Source organism: Ovis aries, chromosome 13, assembly GCF_016772045.2.
Source record: "Ovis aries strain OAR_USU_Benz2616 breed Rambouillet chromosome 13, ARS-UI_Ramb_v3.0, whole genome shotgun sequence".
Lineage (NCBI taxonomy): Eukaryota > Metazoa > Chordata > Mammalia > Artiodactyla > Bovidae > Ovis > Ovis aries.
Window position 1 is genome coordinate 42,476,084 of NC_056066.1, and position 25,046 is coordinate 42,501,129.

The 25,046-nt window shown below is 40.6% G+C and overlaps 1 protein-coding gene across 1 annotated transcript in view; it reads left to right on the plus strand.

Moving 5' to 3' along the window:
• The first annotated feature begins 3,016 nt into the window (after positions 1-3,016).
• GDI2 (GDP dissociation inhibitor 2) overlaps positions 3,017-25,046 on the plus strand; it is a 30,443-nt gene continuing 8,413 nt past the window's right edge. Inside the window, 6 exon segments of the mRNA NM_001161865.1 lie at positions 3,017-3,061; positions 14,011-14,118; positions 17,064-17,163; positions 18,577-18,711; positions 24,022-24,220; positions 24,482-24,613. Of these exon segments, the coding sequence (NP_001155337.1) occupies positions 3,017-3,061; positions 14,011-14,118; positions 17,064-17,163; positions 18,577-18,711; positions 24,022-24,220; positions 24,482-24,613 (719 nt within the window).

A 25,046-nucleotide genomic window follows, 5' to 3' on the forward strand; every position in this document is an offset into this window, starting at 1 on the left:
CGTGGAAAGAATTAGCTGTGGGAAGAGGTGCAGGAGGGGGAAGCCAGGGTCGGTAGCCGCAGGATCGCTGAGGGTGCAAGGCCCTCGAGTGGTTAAAAGCTACCCTAGGTTCTAGGAACTGAAAGACAAGTGTGTTTGGAGTGAAATGAGCCTGAAGTACAACAAGATGCAGTGGGGCAGAGGTGAGAGGCAGATTAAAGGATACCTTTTAGTGCAGAGGTTAAAGCATCTGCCTGCAATGTGGGAGACCTGGGTTCGATCCCTGGGTCGGGAAGATTCCCTGGCAACCCACTCCAGTATTCTTGCCTGGAGAATCCCATGGACGGAGGAGCTTGGTGGGCTACAGTCGACGGCAAAGAGTTGGACACGACTGAGCGACTTCACTTTCACTTTCATTTTAGTCCGATTCAAGGATTTGCATTTTATTCTAAGTACAAAAGACAGGCAGAAGCATGGACATGCTCTGATTCATGTCATAAGAAGATAAAGGTCACAATATGCAGGAGCGGGAAAAGTGAGTGAGAAACCGTTGTGGTTTTGGACAGAACCTGGACTAAGGTTCACTCTATAATTTTCTTTTCCTTGGACTCTTGTCTTTTCCTTTGCGAAGTGCAGGCAGGGGCTTGGAGAAAGATGATGAAAAACACGACTGAGCAACTTCACTTTCTTTCTTTTTTTAAAATGAGTTTTTTAATGAGTCAGTATTTTTGGTCAGTTCAAAAACATGGTGGCAGTGGTGGTTTAGTCGCTCAGATATGTCCGACTCTTGTGACCCCATGGACTGTAGCCCGCCAGCTTCCTCTGAACATGGGCTTCTCCAGGTGAGAATACTGGAGTGGGTTGCCATTTCCTTCTCCAGAGGATCTTCCCAACCCAGGAATCTAACTTAGGTCTCCTGCATTGCAGGCAGATTCTTTACTGACTGATAAAAGCAGCCCCAGGGAGATCCCTGTCTCCTTCCCAATGTGAGGGCACAGTGAAAAGACAGGGTGAACCAGGAAGTTTGTCCTCAACAGACAAACTTTGACCTTATGTTTTCTAGATTCCAGAACTGTAAGACATATATTTCTGTTGTTTGTAAACATGTTAGATATATATGGCACTGGATTACTTAGCAACAGCAGGACTTTCTTAAGGCATCACCTGTTTAGCCAGTCAGTTAACATGGTTATACAATCTGTTCAATAGACTAGTAACTTTGCACTTGACTTTTGTCTACTTGTAAAAATTCATTTTGGAGATGAATTTAAGCAAACTCTAGGAGATAGTGGAAGACACAGGAGCCTGGAGTGCTGCAGTCCCTGGGGTCACAAAGAGACTTAGGCAACTTAGCCACTGAACAACAGAAATTCATTTAGCCACGAATGTATACAAATCCAGTTAAGAATGATGTACATTGAGTTTTCTTCTCCTCTCCCTCCAAAAGGCCCATTGTCTTATAATATACCTTCTTAAACTCTATGTAGGGATGAAGAAACATTGTAAAAAACTGTCCCATTCTGTCATGAATCAGAGTGACTTAAACGTGAAGGAAGGTAGGTCTGTCTCTCAAGATTCACTTTAGACAGCTCTTATTTGAGAATAAATCTTCAAGGAAACACCAACTCTTTTGTCTGCATGAAAGTCAAAGTGAAGTCGCTCAGTCGTGTCCGACTCTTTGCGACCCCACGGACTGCAGCCTGTCAGGCTCTTCCCTTCTCCAGGGGACCTTCCCGACCCAGGAATCGAACCCGAGTCTCCCTCATTGCAGGCAGACGCTTTACCGTGGGAGCCATCAGGGAAGCCCTTTGTCTGCATACTCAGGCTGAAAACACTGGATCTGCTCTCTTCGGTTGAGAACATAAGCCACCAGGGCTGGAGATGCCAAATAGAAACCAGAAGAAATGTGTGTTTGCAGGGCTGGGCCGGCTCGGATATGAAAGGCAAAAAACAGGGAATCTTTTTTTTTCCCTACACTCTGTGGCCTAAATCCATTCACGTGCTGGTCAGCTATCTTTACAGCTGGTTTAGATTATAGCTCTCAGTAGGCGCAGACCTGCTTCCGATCAAATCTGCCCTTCCCCTTTATGCTAAAGTTCCCTTTTCAAAAGTAGAGTTTTTTTTTTTTTTTTTTTAAATTCTTATTTCCTAAGGCTGCACATGGGGCAATGCATCAAGCAAGAATAACATTGGGAGGGAAGTTAAGAAAAAAAAAAAAGTGATTTCTGAACTCCTTAAAATTCATTAGGTCCTTTTTCCTTCAGGAAATGGAGGTAGGATAAAAAGAAAAGCAAGACAAGTTGCAGAGGACCAGCTAGGCGCGCAGAGGGCCGAGCCGCAGCCGGAGTCGGGCCGCATGGCGTCAGCTCCTGGTGTGCCGGGCTGCGGGAGGCCGCCCGCGGTCCTGGGGGCTGGGGAGGCCAGCCCCAGCCACGTGGTCGCCGCGGGCCCAAAGTCCAAGGGCAGCTGCGGGCGCGGGGCCCAGAGTGCGCCCCGCCGCCCGATGGGGAGCGGGAGTGAAGAACCGGACAGGGGTCCCCCGGCCACAAGCTCAACCCCGCCCCCGCCCTCGAAGGCCCGCGCGCTACTGCCCCCTCCGCCCCCAATCAAGGCGACCGCGCTTTGGGAACGGATCCGAAATCCACCAGGGGCTCGGCCCGCCCTTTTCTCGCGAGACGTGGGAGAGGAAGCGGGTCGTGGGCGACGGAGACGTAGCCAATGAGCGAGCGGGAAGGGCGTGATCGACGGCTTCCTCCCGGCCTCGCCCCGGCTGCGGAGGCCGCGGTCGCAGCCCGCCTCTCTCTCCCTCGCCTCCTTCCCTACCCTCCCCGCCCCGTTCTTCTCTTCCCGTCTGAGGTGGCGGTCGGCTCCCCGCTCGCCAGCTCCGTGTAGTCTCTGCCTCCGCTTCCCTTTTCCCTCAGGCCCCGTCCGGCCTGAGCGCTCGCTCCCTGGTCAGCCTTCTTCTCGGGGCAGCCGCAGCCCCAGACCCCTAGAGTTCTGAGCCTTCTCTGGGTCTCTGTCCGCGCCCGGCCCCGCCATGAATGAAGAGTACGACGTGATCGTGCTGGGCACTGGCCTGACGGTGAGGAGGGGCGGCGGCCCGGGGCCGGGAGGGGGCCGGCCGCACGCCCTGCTCAGCCCCATCTTCCCCGCCCCCCGCTCCGCGATGCCGGGGGTCTCTTCCCGGGGGGGGTCCCTCCGGGCGGGCCGTATCTGCAGCGGGGCCTGCGGGGAAGGGACACCGCGGTGTGCAAAAGCCTGGCCCGGACAGGTGCCTGGACGGGTTGGGGCGGCCGAGCAAGGGTCTCGGGAATGCAAGGCCGAGAAAGCCCGGGTTGCGGCGTCGCTGCGCCTCCCTTGCTGGTCGAGGGCCTCTCGCGCCTGGAGACGGAAAGGAGTGGGGGAGGGTGAAGCCTAGCCCAGTGGCGTTTCCTCCGCAGCTTCCAGGCCCCGCTGCTAGTCAGTTTCGGTGACCAGTCACAGGTAATCGCTGTTGGGTTGGTAATTCAGGCCAGTGAACTTACTTTTTTTTTTTTTTTTTTTGAGAAAACTGGTTTTCTTAGCCTCCTCCCCCACCCCAGGTGAGAAGCATTGTCCATTCCTGTGTAACCACCCTCCCAATCTCAGTTGAACGACCATGGGATTGGAAATGAGTTTTTCTCCAAATGGGTCTCACCTGGCCTTCGCCAGCCTTATGTATGATCTGTCCTTGCCCACCTCGACGCTGCTGAACCTTTTCCCCTGAGAAAAGGAATTGATGATGAGTTGGTTGGTTGCTAGAGGCCAGGTGTTCCTGTCACCGGGGTAAATGTATTTTCCTAGCTGTCTGCTCAGAGGACTTCAGGTAATATTCCGCAGATAACGCAGGCAGGAGTTGTACTTTTCTGTGGTTTTTAAAAGAAAATGAAGACAGCTCATCTTGCAAAATAATTCCATTTGAAGATAGGACCGTCTCCATTTATCAAGATTTTTGGAAATTTGGAATTCTGACATGGGGCTGGCTGCTTCGTTTTAGAAGATGAACCCTGATTTTGATCTTGTGTTCCATATGAACTGATCTCAAAATCCTGAGTCATTTGATGTAAATGTGTTGAAATGCATTGTAATCTCTCAAGATTTAAAAATTTTTTTCAGGTAGCATTCCAGAACTATTTTAGATTTCTCTGGACAAGAGAAAACTGTGAAACTTGCATTTGGCTAATATTCTTAGGAAAAAATTGTTGGAAACTTACAGTGATAGTTTGCTGGCATGTTATTTTCTGTTTGTGGTGATTTATGATGATTGTTGGGTAATAGGCATTTCTGAATGCTTTACTATGTTTGACCAGTCCAGAAAAAGACGGGACTGGCTGGGAAATTGTACAAAATAGATGAGAGTGATGGAATGTGAGATATTGGGTTAAATTTCTTTGGTGAGCTGTTGGATGCCTAAATGAGTAGGCCTACCCACTGCAGGGTTTTTTTTTCTCTTTCCATTTCCGAAGTGCTTAATTGGGATTCTGAGCTGAGCTTAGTAGTTTAGTTTGCCCGTTGGAATGGGCACTGTTGCTACCAGCCTTTTGTTAGAGCCAGTTAGTTCCACTGTGTTTCTACCGTTATTGCTGGTCTTTCAGATTTGCTCTTGATTAGGTCAGTTAAACATGGACAAATGAGTGCAAATCCTTCCTTACACAGGTTTGTTCCCCCCCCCCCCTTTCCTTTTTTCTTCCCTCATGCTGGTTTCTACATGCCTAGCTCAGAAGGATCACTTTGTATCAAAGCGGGCAGTCTTAACTGTATAACAACCAAGTTGCACCTTATTTACATTTTCATTTGGATTAATTGTGACCTTTTTGGTGAATGGTAGGTGCATACTTAGAAATCAGAGCAATTTCTGCTGTCGTTTGTATAGCTGTGATAACTGTTTCCTGTGAACCTTCCTAGAGTGGTGTTATGAGATATTCTTTAAATTATATCAATTCAGAGCAATCATATTACTGTTGTATTACAGTTGTTGGTAGTAGTGATGATGGGATGATTTTAATAATGATAAATCTTTTACCCTCATTTTTATTGATAGGAGAACTTCGATTACTTGAGACCACCAACGTTAAAAACGCTCAATTTATAATTTGAGTATTTGGTGTGAACATACCATTTACTTAATTTTTGACTTAGAAATATTTAGTGCCTGAGATTTAAGAACCTGAAAACAGGCATATGTTATCACGTATGGATACCAAATGTTATGTGATTCTTGTGTGTCAATTACTTTAAGTGCAATTAACTTGTTATTTTTAAAATGTAAGGAAGTTTTGGGATTTCTCTGTGTTTTCTAATGTGGCCATTGTTTTTTATGGATTATTATGTCTAAAATAGTCATATTAGTGCACCAATATTAATAGTAACTTTAAAGGAGGATTAAAATAGTTTGCTGTAAACTAGAGCAAAATATTCATTCTGTCTATAAGAAGTGCAGTGTTCTATATAGTTGAATATTTTAAGGAACTGATGGCTTTCCCTTTAAAGACCCATAACTTTATTTTCTTGAGGTATAGTAAGTGAGGAATGTATTTGTAAATGTTCTGAATCATAGAAGTGCCTTTTCAGAACCAGAGTCCGTAAAACATAGTTGGGAAGTACCACTTTCCCCAGGCAGCCGAAGCAGTTTAAAGACAGCACTGTTGAAAAGTTGAATTGATCTGGGGATTAAAGATTAATTAAAAGAACCATAATTTTTAGAAAAAAGCTTTCAAATGATACCACAGCTTCCTTAACAGACTAAGGAATGTAGTGAACACCTGATAACAAGATTTCACAAAGGGAGGGTTAATTACTGAGTACTGCTGTAACACAGTGGAGCCATTGAGACCTCCTGAGCTCTGTGGGAACTTTGGCCTTCTTACTAAGTCCTCTTAGACGGCTGGGCTTTGGTAGTTAGTTGTAGTCTACTTTTTCTTTTTTCCCTCTTTGCTTACTTTGATGGGTAGACTGGAGACCATGGGCATCCTCTGACCACTAATATGCTGTATCTGGTTGACTTTGGGCTTGGCAATGAATTCATGAATCTTAGAAATTGTGTGCTTAGTCTTAGAAATAGTAATACATAATAAAACAAGGGCAGCTAGCTCCACAGCTGCTTGGGCTTCCCAGCGGTATTTTGGGGTTTTTTTCTGCATGGTGATTTTTGTAAGGAGCTGTGAATCAAAAAAGACACTTCAGTGATCTCTAACCAGATTATTCCCAGCATTATTTGTTTAAAACGTTGTTTTACATCCCAGACATACTTTTCCTCTTCTCTCTGTATTAAAATTTGTGACATCAAAGAGTTTTTGTACCTGATTTTAAAAAATCTTGAATTGCCTTTTGTATTTGCTCCTTGAAAATCTTTCCCATTCCTGTTAGAGTTCTGTGGACAAAGGACATTTTGTCCACTGCAGTAGTGATCGCAGGACCAATATATGCAGTTGTCTTATTTTTGAAAGGTATAAATACTGTGTAGGCAGTCTGTATTTTAAATCAGCCTCAAGTATACTGGTCCAGTAGAGTAGAAGTAAATCAGACATACGTCAGCATTTCTAGGTAGCAGTGAGACGTTGGTTGGAAAGACCACTAGGTAAACCTGTGGCTCACATATCTATGGCCATTGTGCTGTTTATGGTCAATATAAAGCCAAGCACACCTGTCTGTGAGTAGCTTCTTGTCATACGAGGGGTAGTATAATACGAGTTAATGTGAGAAAATGCTGTTAAGAGAGTTCAGTTCTCTCTGAGTTCAATTCTCAGGGGGAATTCTGATACTGGAATCAAAAACTTTCATAAAGAAGGAGGTATTTAAGTTGGCTTTAAAACATAATCAAGGTAGGGGAGGGGGTTTAGATGAAGGTAATCATAAGGTACAGACTTAAGTAAGTTATAAGCTAGTTAAGTACTAGGGATGTAATGTGTAACATGATAAAGAGACCACTGCTGTACATTATAAGTGGAAGCTGTTAGAATAAATCTTTAAGTATTTGAGAGGGTGACAGGCAGGAAGGCCAGGGGTCTCCAAACAGAGGAAATAGCCTGCAAGTGTCAGACATTTTTATCTCTCTTAAGCGGCAGGAGGAAACAAAGTAGTAGCAATATTTTTTTCCTTCTCTATACAAATTTAAAAGGAGGTTTCTTTTAAAATTCTGTGTTGCCATGACACCTGGTTTCACCTGAAGTTAACCAATGCCTTTTTCTTACGGAAATATTTATCTTAAGCTATGCTAATGTACTATACATTTACCCCAAACTTTGTCTTCAAGTCAGTTCCGCCTTTTGGCTCAGAACCCACTTGACAAACCAGTATGTTATACTCAGATATTGTTCCTCTAATCTATGTAAATGAAACTATTTGTGTGTGATCTGCTCTTCTTCAAGATTCAAGTTAATCATTTTATGGCCCACGATGAACCATTTGGTGCCAAGATTATCCCAAAATGCACCTTATGGGTGAGGGGCCTGGTGCCATTCTGAGTTTTAAGACATTCCTTTCTTTCATTAACGGACTGCTAGTGACTATATAACATCCAGCTGAAGACTAGCAGGGGGTACTCTTTGTGCTCCCTTCTGATGCCTATGTCAGAAGCTTTCTCTATCTCCTTTACACTTTAATAAAACTTTATTACACAAAAGCTCTGAGTGATCAAGCCTCGTCTCTGGCCCCGGATTGAATTCTTCTTCTCCTCCTCCGGGGGCCAAGAATCCCGGCATCGTGATTCAACAACAACCTTTCATATTCTAATCATAAAGAAACATTTTTTTCTATTTGATGTTGTGTCTACTTGAGGTGATGGATGTTCACTAAACCTACTGTGATATTCAAGATGTTTGTAATTCAAAGCATTATGCTTTACATCTTTACAGTGCTATAAATCAATTAGATCAATACTGGAAAATATTAAAAAATACTGGTAAACTTTGAACACCAGGAATGATTTTTCTAGGCAGAGCAGTGTAAGTCAGTATTAGAAAAGAACCTGTGTTTAGGGGATGAGGGCGTTGGGAAGAAGGCATGTCACCAAGGATGTTGAAGACAGTAGGCTCAAAAGTTTGAATTTCATCTTCTAGCCAGTAAGAGAGGATTTGAGCAGGAATGATATAATTAGAACCAAACTTCAAGATAAATTGACTTTTGACAAACGTTTGAAGAAACATTCTGTTGAACACTGGCATTCGTTTTTATTATGTTATTGCTGTAAGATGATGAACTGATTTTAAGTTTTCTGGTTAGTATATTTTTCTTATATTTCTAGACAAGTAGCTTTCAAAAGGCACTTTTCTTTAACATGAGTTGTTAGGTACCGTGTTTTCCGGATCACATTTTTGTGTGCTTTTAGTTTCTGGGTTTTTTTTTTTTCCCCCCTTTATACCAGAAATTTAAAATGCAGGAGAATTTAGAGTGGTCATGGAGCTTCATTTGGTCACTTGGAAGTTGTATCAAAATATTATGTGTTCTGGTTCTATTCTCTTCAAGCCTAGGTTGCCCTTAAGTAGGAAGCGGCTGGGGTTGGGGTTGGGTGCAGTATAACTAATTGGTCCTTCCTGACCATCACCACACCCACACATCTACAGAGACTAGAATTTTGCTGCAGCTGAACTTTAACCATTTTGTTTAATCTGGTTACTTCTTTATGTAGGACAGCATGAAGATGCCATTATCATACAGAACTTGGGTTCTGGGCCTGAGCCCAGTTGGGATGAATGACCCTGCCTGAGATTCCTGAGTGCATCTCATGAGTGCATGCATGTATTCATTCATTCACTTATGCATATTGAGTCCCTGACGTGCTCTCAGCCCTAAAAGTAAAAGATAAATAAGGCATAATAGCAAAAAATAAATAAACCGAGAAAACAAAAACTTGGATTCTGAAGATGGTTTTTAGTTCTGGTTATTTTGGATGAGTCTCTGTGTGTTCTCCTGGTTTGATCCCTGAGTGGGGAAGATCCCCTGGAGAAGGGAAAGGCTACCCACTCCATTATTCTGGCCTGGAGAATTTCACGGACTGGATAGTTCATGGGGTCGCAAAGAGTCGGAGCAACTTTCATGTTCACTTTTTAGGTCACTTTTGGGTGAGTTTGAAATTAAATGTGGAGCATTTTAGTTTTAAAACTGTGTTAACATCCATTCATATATGTTTCCTGATAAAAGTTATCAGTGTTCTTGACATAGATGTTGAACGGTCCTGGTTTTCTAGTGTGAAAAAAGGAAATTCATTTGGAGTAGTTTCTCTGACTTTGTACTTTGCTTGTTGTTCTGTATTCACCAGGCAGTAGTAGTGAATTTTAATTTTGAATTGTTAATTTGGGAGGATATTAAAATTTTGGGATAATTAATATATACCCTATACTCAGATATAATTCATGTTTTATCAATGAATTAATGACTTCATGTTGTAAAATTTAAAGTATTACATTTGTGCTACTGTGTATTCTCTTGGCAGTGTAAAGCAGTCTTTTATTGATGGTTTAGTAGAATCAGTGAACCTGCAAATTTATTAATTAGCTTTTATCATGTTTCCTCCAAGGCTCTTTATTTTTTTTTTTTTTAAATTTTAGTTTTTTATTTTTTAAATTTTAAAATCTTTAATTCTTACATGCATTCCCAAACATGAACCCCCCTCCCACCTCCCTCCCCATAACATCTTTCTGGGTCATCCCCATGCACCAGCCCCAAGCATGCTGCATCCTGCATCAGACATAGACTGGCGATTCAATTCACATGATAGTATACATGTTAGAATGTCATTCTCCCAAATCATCCCACCCTCTCCCTTTCCCTCTGAGTCCAAAAGTCCGTTATACACATCTGTGTCTCTTTCCCTGTCTTGCGTACAGGGTCGTCCTTGCCATCTTCCTAAATTCCATATATATGTGTTAGTATACTGTATTGGTGTTTTTCTTTCTGGCTTACTTCACTCTGTATAATCGGCTCCAGTTTCATCCATCTCATCAGAACTGATTGAAATGAATTCTTTTTAACGGCTGAGTAATACTCCATTGTGTATATGTACCACAGCTTTCTTATCCATTCATCTGCTGATGGACATCTAGGTTGTTTCCATGTCCTGGCTATTATAAACAGTGCTGCGATGAACATTGGGGTACATGTGTCTCTTTCCATTCTGGTTTCCCTCCAAGGCTCTTTAAAGGCAATTAGTATCAGCTCTTTGGACTGCAGAATCTTTATATTATTGGGTCCTTTATTAGGCCTCAGTCTCCGGGGGTTGTTTTAGAGCCGTGGTCCAGGGAGTGGGTCATGCTTACTTGCAGTGGAGTGTGAAAAGTTATATATAGAAGCTCTGCAACACTCAAAAGTTGCTGCTCTGATTTTGCTTCCGAAAGTTGAACCATGAAGTCTGCTTTTGTCGACTGGAAATGTGACTGTTTGGTTTTCCTCTGTTGATGCTATTATCTGTTTCTGAGATTGTAAATATTACATCTACTTTCATATAATATGTTAAATCATATGTTAGTGCTGCTTTTGATTTTTAAGCAAGGGACTTGCTTTGGATAATACTGGAGTTAAATTTTACGGTTAAAATACCTTCAGTTCTGTTTATCAAGACCTCAGTTAAGAAAGTTAAAAGTCAATCTGTGGATGAAGATTTCTGCAGTACATGTAGCCAGTAAAGCATTTTAAAATATCTAGAGTATATAAGGAATTTTTATATAACAATAAAAAAGAGAAAGGTCATTTTAAAAATGAGCAAATAATATGAATAGACACTTAACACGAATGTTGGGCAAGATATGAAACAACAGGGACTTTCATATGTTGTTTGCACAAGTATGAATTGGTAGAACCATTTTGAAAAACTTTTTGGCAGTATTTTTACTCTCCTTCATACATATCTAACAAGTGCATGCATAAGAAAGACACTCTGAGAATGTTGATGGAGCATTATTTGTAACATCCCCAAACTGGAAACTATCCCAGTGTCCATCAGTAGTAGCATGGATGAGTAAGTTGTGGCATATCTGTAAGGAGTAGTCATTCAGTAGATAGATTCCTGTGACTTTGTTACTGTAGTGTGGTCCATGCTGCAACCCCTGAGAACTTACTAGAGATGCAGAAGGTTAGGCCTCACCTGAGATACATGGATTCAAAATGTATAGTCTAACATGATGCCTGGGTGTTTAATAATAGTTTGAGCAGCACTGCTTTCCTCAGGATTCCTGAAATTGATCCTGGAGCAGCAGTATTAACCTTACCTGGGAGCTGGTGAGAAATGCAGATTCTCATGCTCCATGATGACCTGCTGGCTCAGAAGCTCTGCGGGGCTGGGGGCCCTTGCAGTCTTTTAACAAGTGTCAGGGTGATGTGGGTGCAAAGTGAGCTTAGAATCTGCTTCAGATTTACATTTCTAACAGATTCACGGGTGATGACCAAGTCAGGAGCATGCTGTGAGATCCCCTGCTTGTGGAGTTAGGCAAACTTGTGTAGGTCCACAAAGTCAGGTTGTAGGTTGTCAGGCCCTGTGGTTTTCGACACAACTACAGTGCTGTTGTACACTGAAAGCAACCGGTATGGAAAGGAATGGCCATGGATGTAAGGGAGACTTCACTTATAAATACAGCCTGCAGGCTGGACTTGGCTCCTGTACTCGGGGACCCCTGCTGTATAGCAAGAGTAAGAAAATTTAGACTGCAAGTAAATCGTGGATGTTGACTAAAAGATGTATACTACAAGATTCCATTTATTCAGAGTTCAGAAACTCTGGAAAAACAAATCTTTGCTCTTAAAAGTCATGAACGTGGCTGAGGCTGAGAAGTGATTGTGGCTAGAGGTGGCCTACTGGGGTACTCAAAATGTGTTGTTTCTTGATCCAAATATAAAAAGATGCACCCTCCTGTAGTAAAATTTGAACCTGATAGTAACTAATTTAAACTATTTAAAAATATTAAAATGAATAGTACATTATGGAGGAAAATTTGAAATGTGTATGAATTTTTTAAGATAAAGATTTTAGAGTCAGGCTTCTAGGAGGAAGAGATTGTTCCCTCTGTCTGGAGTCTTGGATGAATTTGAGATGCACTAGGATTTATAAAGTTACAGGGGATTACCTTTGTCCTTTTAAAAAAAAAAGTTATTATCACCTAAACTCTGGTATAATGGTTTTGAGTAAATGTGTATCCCATCTCTGTTTCTTCTCATTAATCCATTAATTGGATTCTTTCTTAACCTCTCTCCCCCCATCTTAATTTGATATGTCTCAGTATACTCATGCTTTATATACCTTTTTTTCTGAGAGTGATCGTTTAATCAATTGGATGGTTCCTGGATGCTTCATTTAGGGCTCTAGTTTTCAAACTCTTGGTCTCAGATCTACTTACTCTTAAAAATTGAGGACCCTGATGAGCTTTTGTTTGTAAGAGTATCTCTCAATATTTATCCTATTACAAATCAGTGTTGAGAAGTTAAAAATTTTTTATTAATCACTTAAAGATAACAAAGATAAACTCATTATATGTTAATGTGAAAAACAATATTTTGAAGTATAACTGTTTCCTAAAACAAAAAAATGCCTTACCTGCTTCGGCGTTCAGTCTTTCATGGTTTTTGTCTTAGCTAAAGTATATGAAGAAAATTTGGCCTCCCTGGTGGCTCAGTGGTAAAGAATCTGCCTGCAGTGCAGGGAGACACAGGTTCAGTCCCTGGGTCAGGAAGATCCCCTGGAGGAGGGCACTTCGGTCTCCTTGCCTGGAGAATCCCATGGGCAGAGGAGCCTGGCCGGCTACAGTCCATGGGGTCACAAAGAGTCTGACTTGACAGAAATGACTTAAGCATTCACACACATGAACAAAATCAGGCTTTAGACAGATGTGTAGTTGGAAGGAGGAGGAGTATTTTAATAGCCTTTCAGATTGTTGTGGCTATGCTTTGATATATACCAAAACACAAGTGGCAAGTTTTTTTAAAGATTAATTTGCAGTATGAAATTTGAAACCACATCAGTGAACATCAGATTAAAATTTGAATTCCACTTTTAGCCCACTGTATGATTTTGTAACATCATTGGTCACTTGGAAAGTGCTAGTTTACTAAGTTGCAGATCTTCTGAATTGTTGACACATTTCGTTATGCAATGTCAAAAACTCATATTTGTTAATGTCACTGACCCTGAAGAGGGGCATGGCAACCCACTCCAGTATTCTTGCCTGGAGAATCCCATGGACAGAGGAGCCTTGTGGGCTACAGTCCGTGGGGTCGCAAAGAGTCAGACACGGCTGAAGTGACTTAGCATGGATGCATGCAGTGTCACTGATGTTGTCTGAAAGGATCTGACGTGCCCGTGGTATGGATAGAAGTTCCTAAAATTCAAATTTTCAATAAATATTTTTGACTTTTGTTATTGGCAGCAAACACTATTAGTTAATTTTCCTTGACATTCATTTTTGTGAAAATGTCTGCCCAGTACTTAAGTCTGAGTAATCATAGTTTGTCAGTCAGTTATTTGTCCAAATAAAAATGATGATCCATGAAAAACATAGCTAGCTTAGCTTATAAGTCAGTCACCCAAAAGGCTTTCTTAGACCCAGCATTGCTTTATATATACTTCCCATTTGGCTACACAGGATATTTAAAAGATGGGTGTTTGAGGGTGTTGTTTTACAGAGGTGACTTTTTATGTTTCATCAAGGACAGTTTTAAGTGAAACAGACCTTGTTTTTTCAAACTATGAGTGCCTTGTGGTGAAGAATATAATGACTGGTGCAGTTGGAGCCACTGGCTTCATTTTATCCACCATTGCTCTTGCAAATGAAACACAGTGGGAAAAAATGAATGATGTCTTAGTATTGTTAAGAAAATAGTTTTAACCTTGGGACCCAGAGGAGTCCACTGACCACACTTTGAACTCTGGTTGTTTTAGGGGTTTGTCCTTAAAGTTACATCATACATTACCTGTACAAAAAGCATTCATTACTAAAAGAATGTTTAATGACAGGCTTATTAAAAAAATTATGTTTGAAACATGGTATAGCACTTTTCCTTCCTTTGAAGATGTTTATCCTTTCCCTGTAGGAATGTATCCTGTCAGGTATAATGTCAGTGAATGGGAAGAAAGTTCTTCACATGGATAGAAACCCGTATTATGGAGGAGAGAGCGCATCTATAACACCGCTGGAAGATGTAAGTACTAGAGTGAATGAAGGTGCCTTTCGTGCGTCGAGTCTTTTCCTTGTGAATCTCTACTTTTTATGAATGGTTTCAGTTCTGTTTTTTTAAACAGATTATCTGTAGCGTCATAATTTTTGGGAGCTCCTCGTTTGGGGCTTGTAGAAGAGATGTTCCATAGTCACCTCTGTTGCCATTCAGAGCAGGAACCTGTTGTCTCTTGGAGGTAATAGAGTGTAGACTGGTTGGGGTGCCTGGGATCACACCAGTGCTGATCACAGCCACTCGAAGATTTTATCCCTGTTTTTTCAGATGGCAAATAGTTTCTTTGGGCTTTCAATCACAGAGATGGGCTGAGAGAACCCAGGTTATATAACTCCAAAGCTTAGTGCCCTTTTATTTTATTGAAATATAGTTGATTTACAATGTTGTGTTAAGTTATGCTGTATAGCAGAGTGATTGTTACACATATGTAGATATCCACGTGCACACATTCTTTTTCATATTTTCTTTAATTTTTGGCTGATCCCATGTTGTTGCAAATTTCATTAAATTTCAGCTGAGCTATTTACAATCCTAAAAGATGATGCTGTTAAAATGTTGCACTAGATATGCCAGCAATTTGGAAAACTTAGCAGTGGCCGCAGGACTGGAAAAGGTCAGTTTTCATTCCAGTCCCAATGAAAGGCAATGCCAAAGAATATTCAAACTACTGTATAATTGCCCTCATTTCACATGCTAGCAAGGTAATGCTCAAAATCCTTCAAGCTATGCTTCAGTAGTGTGAGAATCAAGAACTTCCAGATGTACAAGCTGGATTTAGAAAAGGCAGAGAAACCAGAGATCAAATTGCAAACATCCACTGGATCATAGAAAAAGCAAGAGAATTCCAGAAAAATATCTATTTCTGCTTCCTTGACTATGCTAAAACCTTTGACTGTGTGGATCACAACAAACTGTGGAAAATTCTTAGAGATGGGAATACCAGACCACTTTACCTGCCTCCTAAGAAACCTGTATGCAGGACAAGAAATAACAGTTAGAACTGGACACAGAACAACATTCCAAATTGGGAAAGGAGTACATCAAGGCTCTATGTTATCACCTGCCTTATTTAACTTATGTGCAGAGTACATCATGCAAAATTCTGGGCTAGATGAAGCACAAGCTGGAATCAAGATTGCTGGGAGAAATATCAATAACTTTAGATACGCAGATGGCATCACTTTGATGGCAGAAAGCAAAGAGGCCCTAAAGAACCTCTTGATGAAGGTGAAAGAGGAGAATGAAAAAGCTGACTTAATACTCAACATGCAGAAACTGAGGTCATGGCTTGTGGTCCTAACTTCATGGTGAATAGATGGGGAAAAAGTGGAAATAATGACAGATTTTATTTTCTTGAGCTCCAAAATCACTGGGGACAGTGACTGCAGCCACAAAATTAAGATGCTTGCTCCTTGGAAGAAAAGCTATGACAAACCTAGACAGCATATTAAAATCAGAGCCATCACTTTGCCGATAAAGGACCCTATAGTCAAAGCTATGTATTTTCCAGTAGTCACGTATGGATGTGAGAGTTGGACCGTAAAGAAGGCTGAGTGCCAAAGAATTGATGCTTTTTGAACTGTGATGCTAGAGAGTCCTTTGAACAGCAGGGAGATGAAACCAGTAATCTTACAGGAAATCAACTCTGGAAGAACTGATGCTGAAGCTGAAGCTCCAGTACTTTGGCCACCTGATGAAGAGCTGACTTGTTGGAAAAGACCCTGATGCTGGAAAAGATTGAGGGCAAGAGCAGAAGTCGGTGGCAGAATATGAGATGGTTCAGTAGCATCCCTGACTCATTGGACATGAGTTTGAGCAAATTCTGGGAGATAGTGAAGAACAGGGAAGCCTGGCTTACTGCAGTTCATAGGGTTGCAAAGAGTCAGATATGACTTAACAACTAAACAATTAACAACATTTTTTATGGCTGCATCATACTCCATCATATATGTAAAGCATCATCTTTATCCTTTCCTCTGTCGATGGACATTTGTTTCCATTCCTGGCTATTGTACGTAATGGTATAAGGAACTTTGGGGTGAATGTATCCTTTCTAACCACATTTTTCTGTGCTTCAATAGTGTGAGAATCTAGAACTTCAAATGTACAAGCTGGATTTAGAAAAGGCAGGAATGGGATTGCTGAACTTTATGGTAGTTATTTTTAGTTTTTTAAGGAACTTCCATACTGTTCTCCATAGTGGTTTACCAATTTACATTGCTACCAGCAGTGTAGGAGGAATCCTTTTTCTCCACACCCTCTCCAGCATTTATTGTTTGTAGACTTACTGAGAATGGCCATTCTGACCAGTGTGAGATGATACCTCACGTAGTTTTGATTTGCATTTCTCTGGTTGTTGACATCTTATCATGTGCATTTTGGCCATCTGTATGTCTTTGGAGAAATGTCTGTTCATATCCTCTGTCCATTTTTTGATTGAGTTGTCCTGTTTTGTAATATATGTGAGAACTTGGGTTCCCCGCCCCGCCACCCTCACTTGGGGTTTTTATTGAATGAATATGTACGAACTTTGTTTATTTTGTTCCACCTTAGCAATAGGATTCATGAGTTTGAGTGAATATTAAATTTTAAGTTGCAAGCTGCTTTTTATCTAGAGTCTCAAACTTTGCAGAACTAGTACTTCAGTAACCGTTTGTTCTGCATTCTTGCTAGTAAAGAGCAGACACACCACCTCTGCAATATTTATTTTACCATTTATTAGTTTAGTAATGTATTTAATTTATGGATGTGTTAGAATATTGCTAAGTGGCCTAACTGATTAAAAATGAAATGCCCTTGTTGTCCTTTACCTCATGTTGGTGGTATTTTGCTATATCAGAATCACTTCATCAAAAATAGTTGCATAATGAAAGTTAAATTTTGTCACATTATGGGTGTTTTTGTTTTGGTTTTAGTTATACAAAAGATTTAAGATACCAGGAGCTCCACCAGCATCCATGGGCAGAGGAAGAGACTGGAATGTTGACTTAATCCCCAAGTTCCTTATGGCAAATGGTAAGGAATTCCAACTTAACTTTGTGACAGGACATCGACTCTGATTTGAAAGTAGAAAGTAGCTGTTGACTCTTAAGAGAGTATTATTCCAGGTAGGTGGAAGTGGATTGTGTTGAATGGAACAGTGTGGTGAGTAATAGGGTCCATTAAAGGCTTCAAGGGTCAGTATGTTAAGAATAGAGGGAGGAGGCACTGACTTATCAGTAATTCGTTTTGGAGAAACAAAATTATGCTCTGGCATCATACACGTCAAAACTGTGTTTGTAACAGACTTTGCTCTTGATACTTGGTGACAATCTTAGATAACTGGGCCTTCAGAAACATCCATTTTAATATTTTTCTAGTTTGTAGGCTTTCATTGTTATTTTTTCATTTTGATTGTTGATATTTTTAATTAGAGCAGTTAAGTATCTATAAATTGCTGTGATTTTAGCATCTTTTTCTAAGAGGTTGAAAAACTAAATTGTAGTCTATGTCCCATGAAAATGTTTGTGCCACCCTTTCCCCCTTGGAATTTGTGTTCTATAGTTTGTTTCAGTGGAAAGATCTTACTTGAATTTAATCTTAGATTTAAATAATTGAATTTTCTTGAGGTTAATTGTAAATACAAAAAGCTTATTACTTAAATAATTAAAATTAGAAAACAGATAAGCAGAAAGGAAATAAAATTTGCATAACCAAAATCTTATCATCTTGAAACATAGTTAATATTTTGGTGTATAATCCACCAGTTTCCCTCCCCTTCTCCCAGTTAACATCTTTTTCAATCATTGTACTGTGAATGTTGAATGTTGAAACATCTGACTGCATAAAGGTCTCCTCATTACTCTTTTTTATTCTCAAAAAATTTTTTTTGATTGTCCTTATATGTTTATCCTTTCAAATGAGTTTTAAAATAATTTTGTTTGTTTTTTCAAAGAAGTTTACTACTTCTAGTATACCAAAATTTCCTTTGGTTTATCCTAGATTTTTCTTGATCCAAAACTAGTGTTCATTTTAATAAATATAAATTGACTTAGAAACTGAAAAACACAAATTCCTGGAAAACTTTGCCTGAGTTGCCTCTCTTTAATATGCAGTAGGAACCTTAAAGAAACCCAGACCTATTTGTAATAGTACTGTAATTCTAAACCTCATACTTCTAATAATTATTCTGTAATTGTTACAAAAGCAGGTTGATAAAGTTATTCACCTTGAAGTTGTAACATTTGAAAAAAAGGCTAACTTTGCCAAACAGTAGGTCTGCATTCTGACTTTCCTATTAGAAATGGCTTTGGGGACTTTTGTAGGAGCTAATGGATGATGTGAAGAAAAAATTGGAAAGCCATTAGTATCAGTAAACTACTTTTCTTTCTGTTAACTTTTGAAAGTAGTAAGATGTAAATAACAGTTTGAATTATGTGACTCCTACAGGTCAGCTGGTTAAGATGCTACTTTTTACAGAGGTCACTCGCTATCTGGATTTCAAAGTGACTGAAGGGAGCTTTGTTTATAAGGGAGGAAAGATCTACAAGGTACCTTCCACTGAAGCAGAAGCCCTGGCATCTAGTAAGTAATTTCATATTCACAGATATTAAAACTTTATAATGGAAAGGGATCTTAGGGATAAAATTCAAAGTCCCCTGCATTGGCCATGCCCCCACTCACCCAGTCAGCATAGTCATTGGATGTCTGTTTTGTGCCAGACGTTATTCTTGGCAGTTGACAATATGTCCGTAAACAAGATGTTCAAAAGCGCCTCCCCCTCTGAAGCCTGGTGAGCTTTTATCTCTGAGCCTGTTGCTGGTGAAGCTGGGCGTCCTTGGGTCTAGCGTCTCTCTTCCGATGAATAATTCATATGCATTGCTGTCTCATGGAGTGTTTCCCATGTGCTAGGCTCTGTGGGAGACGCTTCCCATTCTTACTGATTTTCGAAGCCTTCGTGAGGTAGGGTTTCCAGTTTATAGGTGAGAAACCTCAGGCCTGAAATGACGTAGGAAGTGAGAGGCATGAAGGCACGGGGACCCTGGTGGGCTGCTGCAGAGCCCGTGAGCTGATCGCCGTCTGCGCTGACTGCCAGTGCCTCTGTCCCACTTGCTGTCCTGGGGCCATGTCTGGTCCCTGGTACTGTGCCCATTCTCCAGCATCTCTGTTCCTAGGAGTTGCCAATGAGGATGGAGTGATTTTATTTCTTGCCCCAGATCACTTCCTCTACTGGCTCTTGAAAGGCTCCTAGTTAACATCTTCTGTTCTGAGTCTTATTAAATAGCAAACACCCCTAGAAAAGACCTTCCTTCCTTTAAAGGTGATTTTGTTGCCATGAGGAATGAACAGTTTGAGGAAGGATCAATGTGTATCACTGAAGGGCAGATAAATTTTCTAAGTGCTCTAGGAGTTCAGAGGAGGGAAAGGTTTGCTTTTGGAGAACAGGAAAAGTGCCAGTTAATTCTTCAGGAAATTTTTTGGCAGTTCCTCTAACTCCATTTATTTACTTCTTACTATTAGGGGAGAAGATATTGGGCCTAAAGTGTTGAAAGACATTATAGCTAGAAAGCAGAAACTAGCACTAAGGGTAGGGGCTGGGTTGGGCGTGACAGGTGGTGAGGCAGGAGCTGCTACTGCTTGAGTGGCCGGAGTCCTTGCTGTGAGCCTGGGTTAGAGGTCAGTCTTGTCAGTGACGCGCATCTGATGTAAATAAAGTGTCCTCATAGAAATCAGAGTCCAAGAGTTTGAAAATTCTTCTAAACACTGTTTGTGGTACAGTTTTTTTATTTAAAAGTTGTACGCTCTCTTGAGCTCTTAACCCATAGTAATAGCTTCAACCACCTCCTTAATTTAAAAAAAGTTGAAGGATTTAACCTTTTGAGTTTTATTTTTCCCTTTTGAATTAATATTTTCAAATATGTAAAACAGTTACATGACTTGAAAGTCAAAGTTATATTAAAAGATATATTTAGGGTCTTGTTCTTACCTTTGCCATTCCATTCTTTCCACTTTGTTAGGTGGTCATTTTTACTTATTTCTGATTTATCCTCATGTTTATTTTTACAAAAATAAGCAAATGTATTTAATCTATATATTTTTAAGGTTAGATTTATTGAGGTTTAATGTATAAGTAGGATTTACCTGTTTTAACATACATTATTATAAATTTTTGCTAAATCGCTGCCTTATTGTCAACTGTTTGTATTGATGGATAGGATTTTGAAGGTGGAATGACAGGTAGGACAGTTCAAGACAGAATGAATAAACAGGATAGGAAATGTGTAGAGGGTGGGAAGTTCAAGAGAAAGATAAACCCATTGTTTTATACTTTAATAATAGCTAACATTATGTACAGGCATTTGTGCACAGTTATTCACGACAGCCCTCTGAGATGTGCTGTTCTTGGCATATACATGAGCAAACACTGAGGTATACAGGTATGAAAGAACCCATGAATCTCATAGCTCATGACTAGTGAGAACTAGTTTGAAGCCACATTTGTCTGACTCAAGAACCCCACACTTAACCACTAAACTATGTAGTATGTAAATATATAGCTTCTCAGATATTTTAACAGCTGCCACTCAGCCTCTGATTCTTTTTTCCTCTGTTGCACTCCATGGACTGTACGACCCCATGAACTGTAGCATGCCAGACTCCTCTGTCCATGGAGTTCTCCAGGCCAGAATACTGGAGTAGCCATGCCCTTCTCCAGGGGATCTTGATCCAGGGATTGAACCTGGGTCTCCCACATTGCAGGCAGATTCTTTACCATCTGAGCCACCAGGAAGGTCCATGTAGTGTGTAAATATGTAGCTTCTCAGATACTTTAATGACTGGCACACAACCTCGAATTCTCTTTTTTCTCTGTGCTGCCCATTTTCAGTGCCTGTGGTGGTTTCTGATATAATATGTTGTCTAGGTCTCTTGTCACTTTTCTTTGAAAATTCTGACTTGCCAAGATTACCATATATATGATAGAATTGAGCCAGACCAGACCTGACGCTTCAAATGTTGTATGCCGACTCAGTTTCAGTGGAACTTTTACTTTCTTTGGCCAGTATATTTCTGTTAACATAGCCTAAGTGGAGATAATGGAGGATGAGGAGTCTCGCAGGCTGTAGTCCCTGGGGTTGCAGAGTTAGGACTGAGCGACTGAACAACAAGAAGCCTGAGTTTTTGTTGGGTTTTTAAGGAGCTGTATATAATGTTGATTTTGTGGTAGGTCATGATGCCAACTAAAACCTCAAGGTTCCAATAAGTATTTGTTCATTGGTCAAATGTTACTTTAGTCAAGTAAACAAGAAAGATATTTGGCCTCTATAGTAATGTTGAACACAGATACTTAGAAAAGTTTGAGATATTTTCCTGAATAGCTTTGAAATGTGCCCAGCAAAACCTTGTGTCCTCAGTTGAATCTTTAGCTTGCTTGTTCTCAGTGTTCTTCTGTGAGGCATGTGTTTGTTGGGGGCACCTTCGACAGCACAGAGCCAAGTGACCGGGAGCTCTTGGTGGTAGGAGGTACGCCTGCTGCGGGGCCAGCTGCAACCTGGGGTGAGGCTATTGAGGTCCACCATTGGAACGCTGCATCGCGTGCTGTGTCTCTGCTTTTCCTGTGACATTCATTCTTCTTCATTTTTTAATTCTCTTGTCAAATCTTACACCTGTTAATTGGAATGCTTTTTCCTTTTCTTTTACTGAAACTGCTCTAGATTTTTGTAGCTTTTGTCTTGACATAGGTGTCTGTTTCGGTAATTAAATCTCAATGTGCAAGTGCATGAAAGAAGGTAAAGCCATTTGAAATGAAGTGAAGGCGCAACTCAATGGACTAATTGTGAAAAAGAGTTTTTGTAGTCCCTTTATCATATAATTTGAGTATTTCCTTTATATATTGTGTGTCCAGTATATGAACGTCAGCTTCTTTTATATTCACTCCCATTGGACATTAATTAGTTGGAGTGGATATTTACTGGGCGCTTGTTATACGGCAGGTACCCGTCTAAGAAGGTCTGGGGTAGGGCGGGTGCAGCAGAGGAGAAAAAAGTAAACAGAAGTGCTTTTCCTGTTTGTGCTTCCATTAGTGGCAGGCTGGCTGTGCATGAAAGGAAAAGCATTTCAGCTGGTGATATAATCAGATATAAAAGCATATCAGATGGTGGTGGAGATGAAAGGAGGGGGTGTGGGAGGGACTGCTGTTTTAAATAGGGTGACCAGCGAAGGCGTCGTCATATAGAAGTAGCTATTATAAAAATTATGTAGAAAATAGTACATGAACCTTTTAAATTACGACCTTTTCAGAGCCTCAGGTCTCTCAGATGTTGGTGATCACACAGGGATTTGGTTCTGACAGAAGGACTGGAGGAGCAGCTTAGAGAGGCTCCCTTGTGTTGGGAGAGGCTCCTGTCGGGCTCAAGGCTTGGAGGAGGCGGGGAGAGGAATCAAGAGGAAAGAAGAGAAAAGAAAAGAATGGGGAACTGAAGGAAACACAGTAGATTTTCATTTTTACTTTAAAAGACGCTGTGCGGTCTTAGCTATTGGTAAGAGCTCTAGGTTCCAACAGACACGTCCACCAGAGTGACTCCTGAGTTGTAAGTGCGTTGGCGTGGTGACTTGTGTTTTCTTTGGCTCTCATGCCTTCCCCTGACGGCTATACTAGTGTCTTAAGTAGCATAATAGAATATTGCTTTTTCGCCTTATGCTTTTTACTGTGTATGCATTCTGTCCATTTTTTTAAATTTAAAAGCTAAGTTACGTAAGTATTGATTAAAAAGGTTAAATGTAGTCAGGTGTCATGAATCGTCTCATGATCATTTTAATTTTCAGTTTTGTTGATTTCAACTGCTGTCTTGGGGGGGAAAATGTTTAAAGTATCAAAATATTCAACTGTCAGTGGGTATAAAAGAAATGGTTAAGAATTTTTATGTAAAGCTCCAGTTGTTTTTAAAGTAGCTGTATGGTTTAAGAAAGGGGCAGCAGGAGAGGGACCCAGAAAACTTTCTTCTGTTTTAACCTTGTCTTTCTACCAGCTGTTCACAACAGTGGGAATCCTGACTGGTAGGAAGAGCTGAGGGCTTCTTATATGGTGGTTCATAGCTTTCTCCTCACCTCTTTTTTAGTGTAAAAAGCAGTGAACTGCCTATCTATCTAGGACTGGAAGCATGACCAGCATCTAAATTTCTTTGCGGTCTCTTTGTTCTTGGTATCTAAGCTGCTTTTCCATTTAATGCCAGAGTGTATCTTAGCATGCAGAAAAAGAAAAAAAATCAGCATTTCGAATTTTAGGCAGTTGGAGTACAGATCAGAGTTGTGGAAAGAACATTCAGATAGATGCCTTCATGAGTAATAGTTTTTCAAAGTTGTATTTGTACCTAATATAATTAAACTTGTTATATTTAATTAATTATGGGTCATAATTACTTGTAATTGTATTGTAGAATTGAAGACTTAATAGCTGATCTGTTTTATTTATGGGAAGCCCGGTTGTCTCAGTGGTAAAGAATCCACCCACCAGTGTAGGAGACTGTAGTTCTATCCCTGGGTCGGGAAGATTCCTTGGAGGAGGAAATGGCTACCCACTCCAGTATTCTTTCCTGAAGAATCCCATGGACAGAGGAGCCCGGGGGCTACAGTCAGTGGGGTCACAGAAGAGTCGGACACAGTTTAGGGACTAAATAATTACGACAGTGTATTTCAAAGTGTTACGAAACTGTCAGTTTATTTTAAAGAAATGGTTAAGAAAGAAATTTCATTTATTTTAAAACTCCTGTATTTTAAATTGCACATTGCATTGTAAGAGCCTAAGATAGAAACATGGGATATTTAGACTTTGTTCTCACACTTACTTTTCCTCAGTGTCCTGTTGCGAGTGTGTCTTTTTGAAAAATTCTTTTTTAGGCCTAATGGGGCTGTTTGAAAAACGTCGATTCAGAAAATTCCTGGTATATGTCGCCAACTTTGATGAGAACGATCCTCGAACTTTTGAGGGCATTGATCCTAAGAAGACATCAATGCGAGAGGTGTATAAGAAATTTGACTTGGGCCAAGATGTTATAGATTTTACTGGTCATGCCCTGGCACTTTACAGAACTGATGAGTAAGTCTTCTGGTTTTTAGATTTATATTTTTTCTTGAAATTGTCACTGAATTTCCCAATTCTGCAGAGTGGAAATTCTAACAAAACAAATACATAGCTATGTTATACTGTGAAAAAGAAGTTTCTAACTTCAGTTTCGTGTTAGAGCCTTATAAGTAAAATATGGAAGTGTGGAATTGAAATCCTTTCAGAAAACGATTTTAAATTGAGCAGAAGAATGCAAGCCAGAGTGCTTTCTAACGTTCATTTCCTTTTGTCTAGCTATTTAGATCAGCCATGTTGTGAAACCATTAATAGGATTAAACTTTACAGCGAGTCTTTGGCAAGATACGGCAAAAGCCCATACCTTTATCCACTCTACGGCCTTGGAGAACTGCCACAGGGATTTGCACGGTGAGAGCCCATCTTTAACCTTGTCCTGAAACCCCTCTGATCCTGAGCTGCATCTCCGCACAGTCACCCAACCCCCACTGTAACAGCTGCATTTGTAATTTTTATCACCAAGGATCACTTTTGTCTCCTTTTAGTTTATATGAAAGGAATATGTGCTCACTTTTGCTTAACAGTATTTTTGAGATTCATCCGTATTGATGCATGTGCTGGTAGTTGTTTAAAAAATACTGAGTAGTATTCCACTATGTGAATTGTGTGAATATGTCACACTGTCCTGTCGATGGACATCTAAGTAGCTTTCAAAAAGTTCTGGGGTGTTACGAATGAAACTACTATGAACTTCTGTGTAACAGTGTGTATGGAGCTGAGTTGCCACTTCTTCTGGGTACATCCATGTCCAGGTGTGGAGCTGCTGGTCGAGAATGGCATGTGT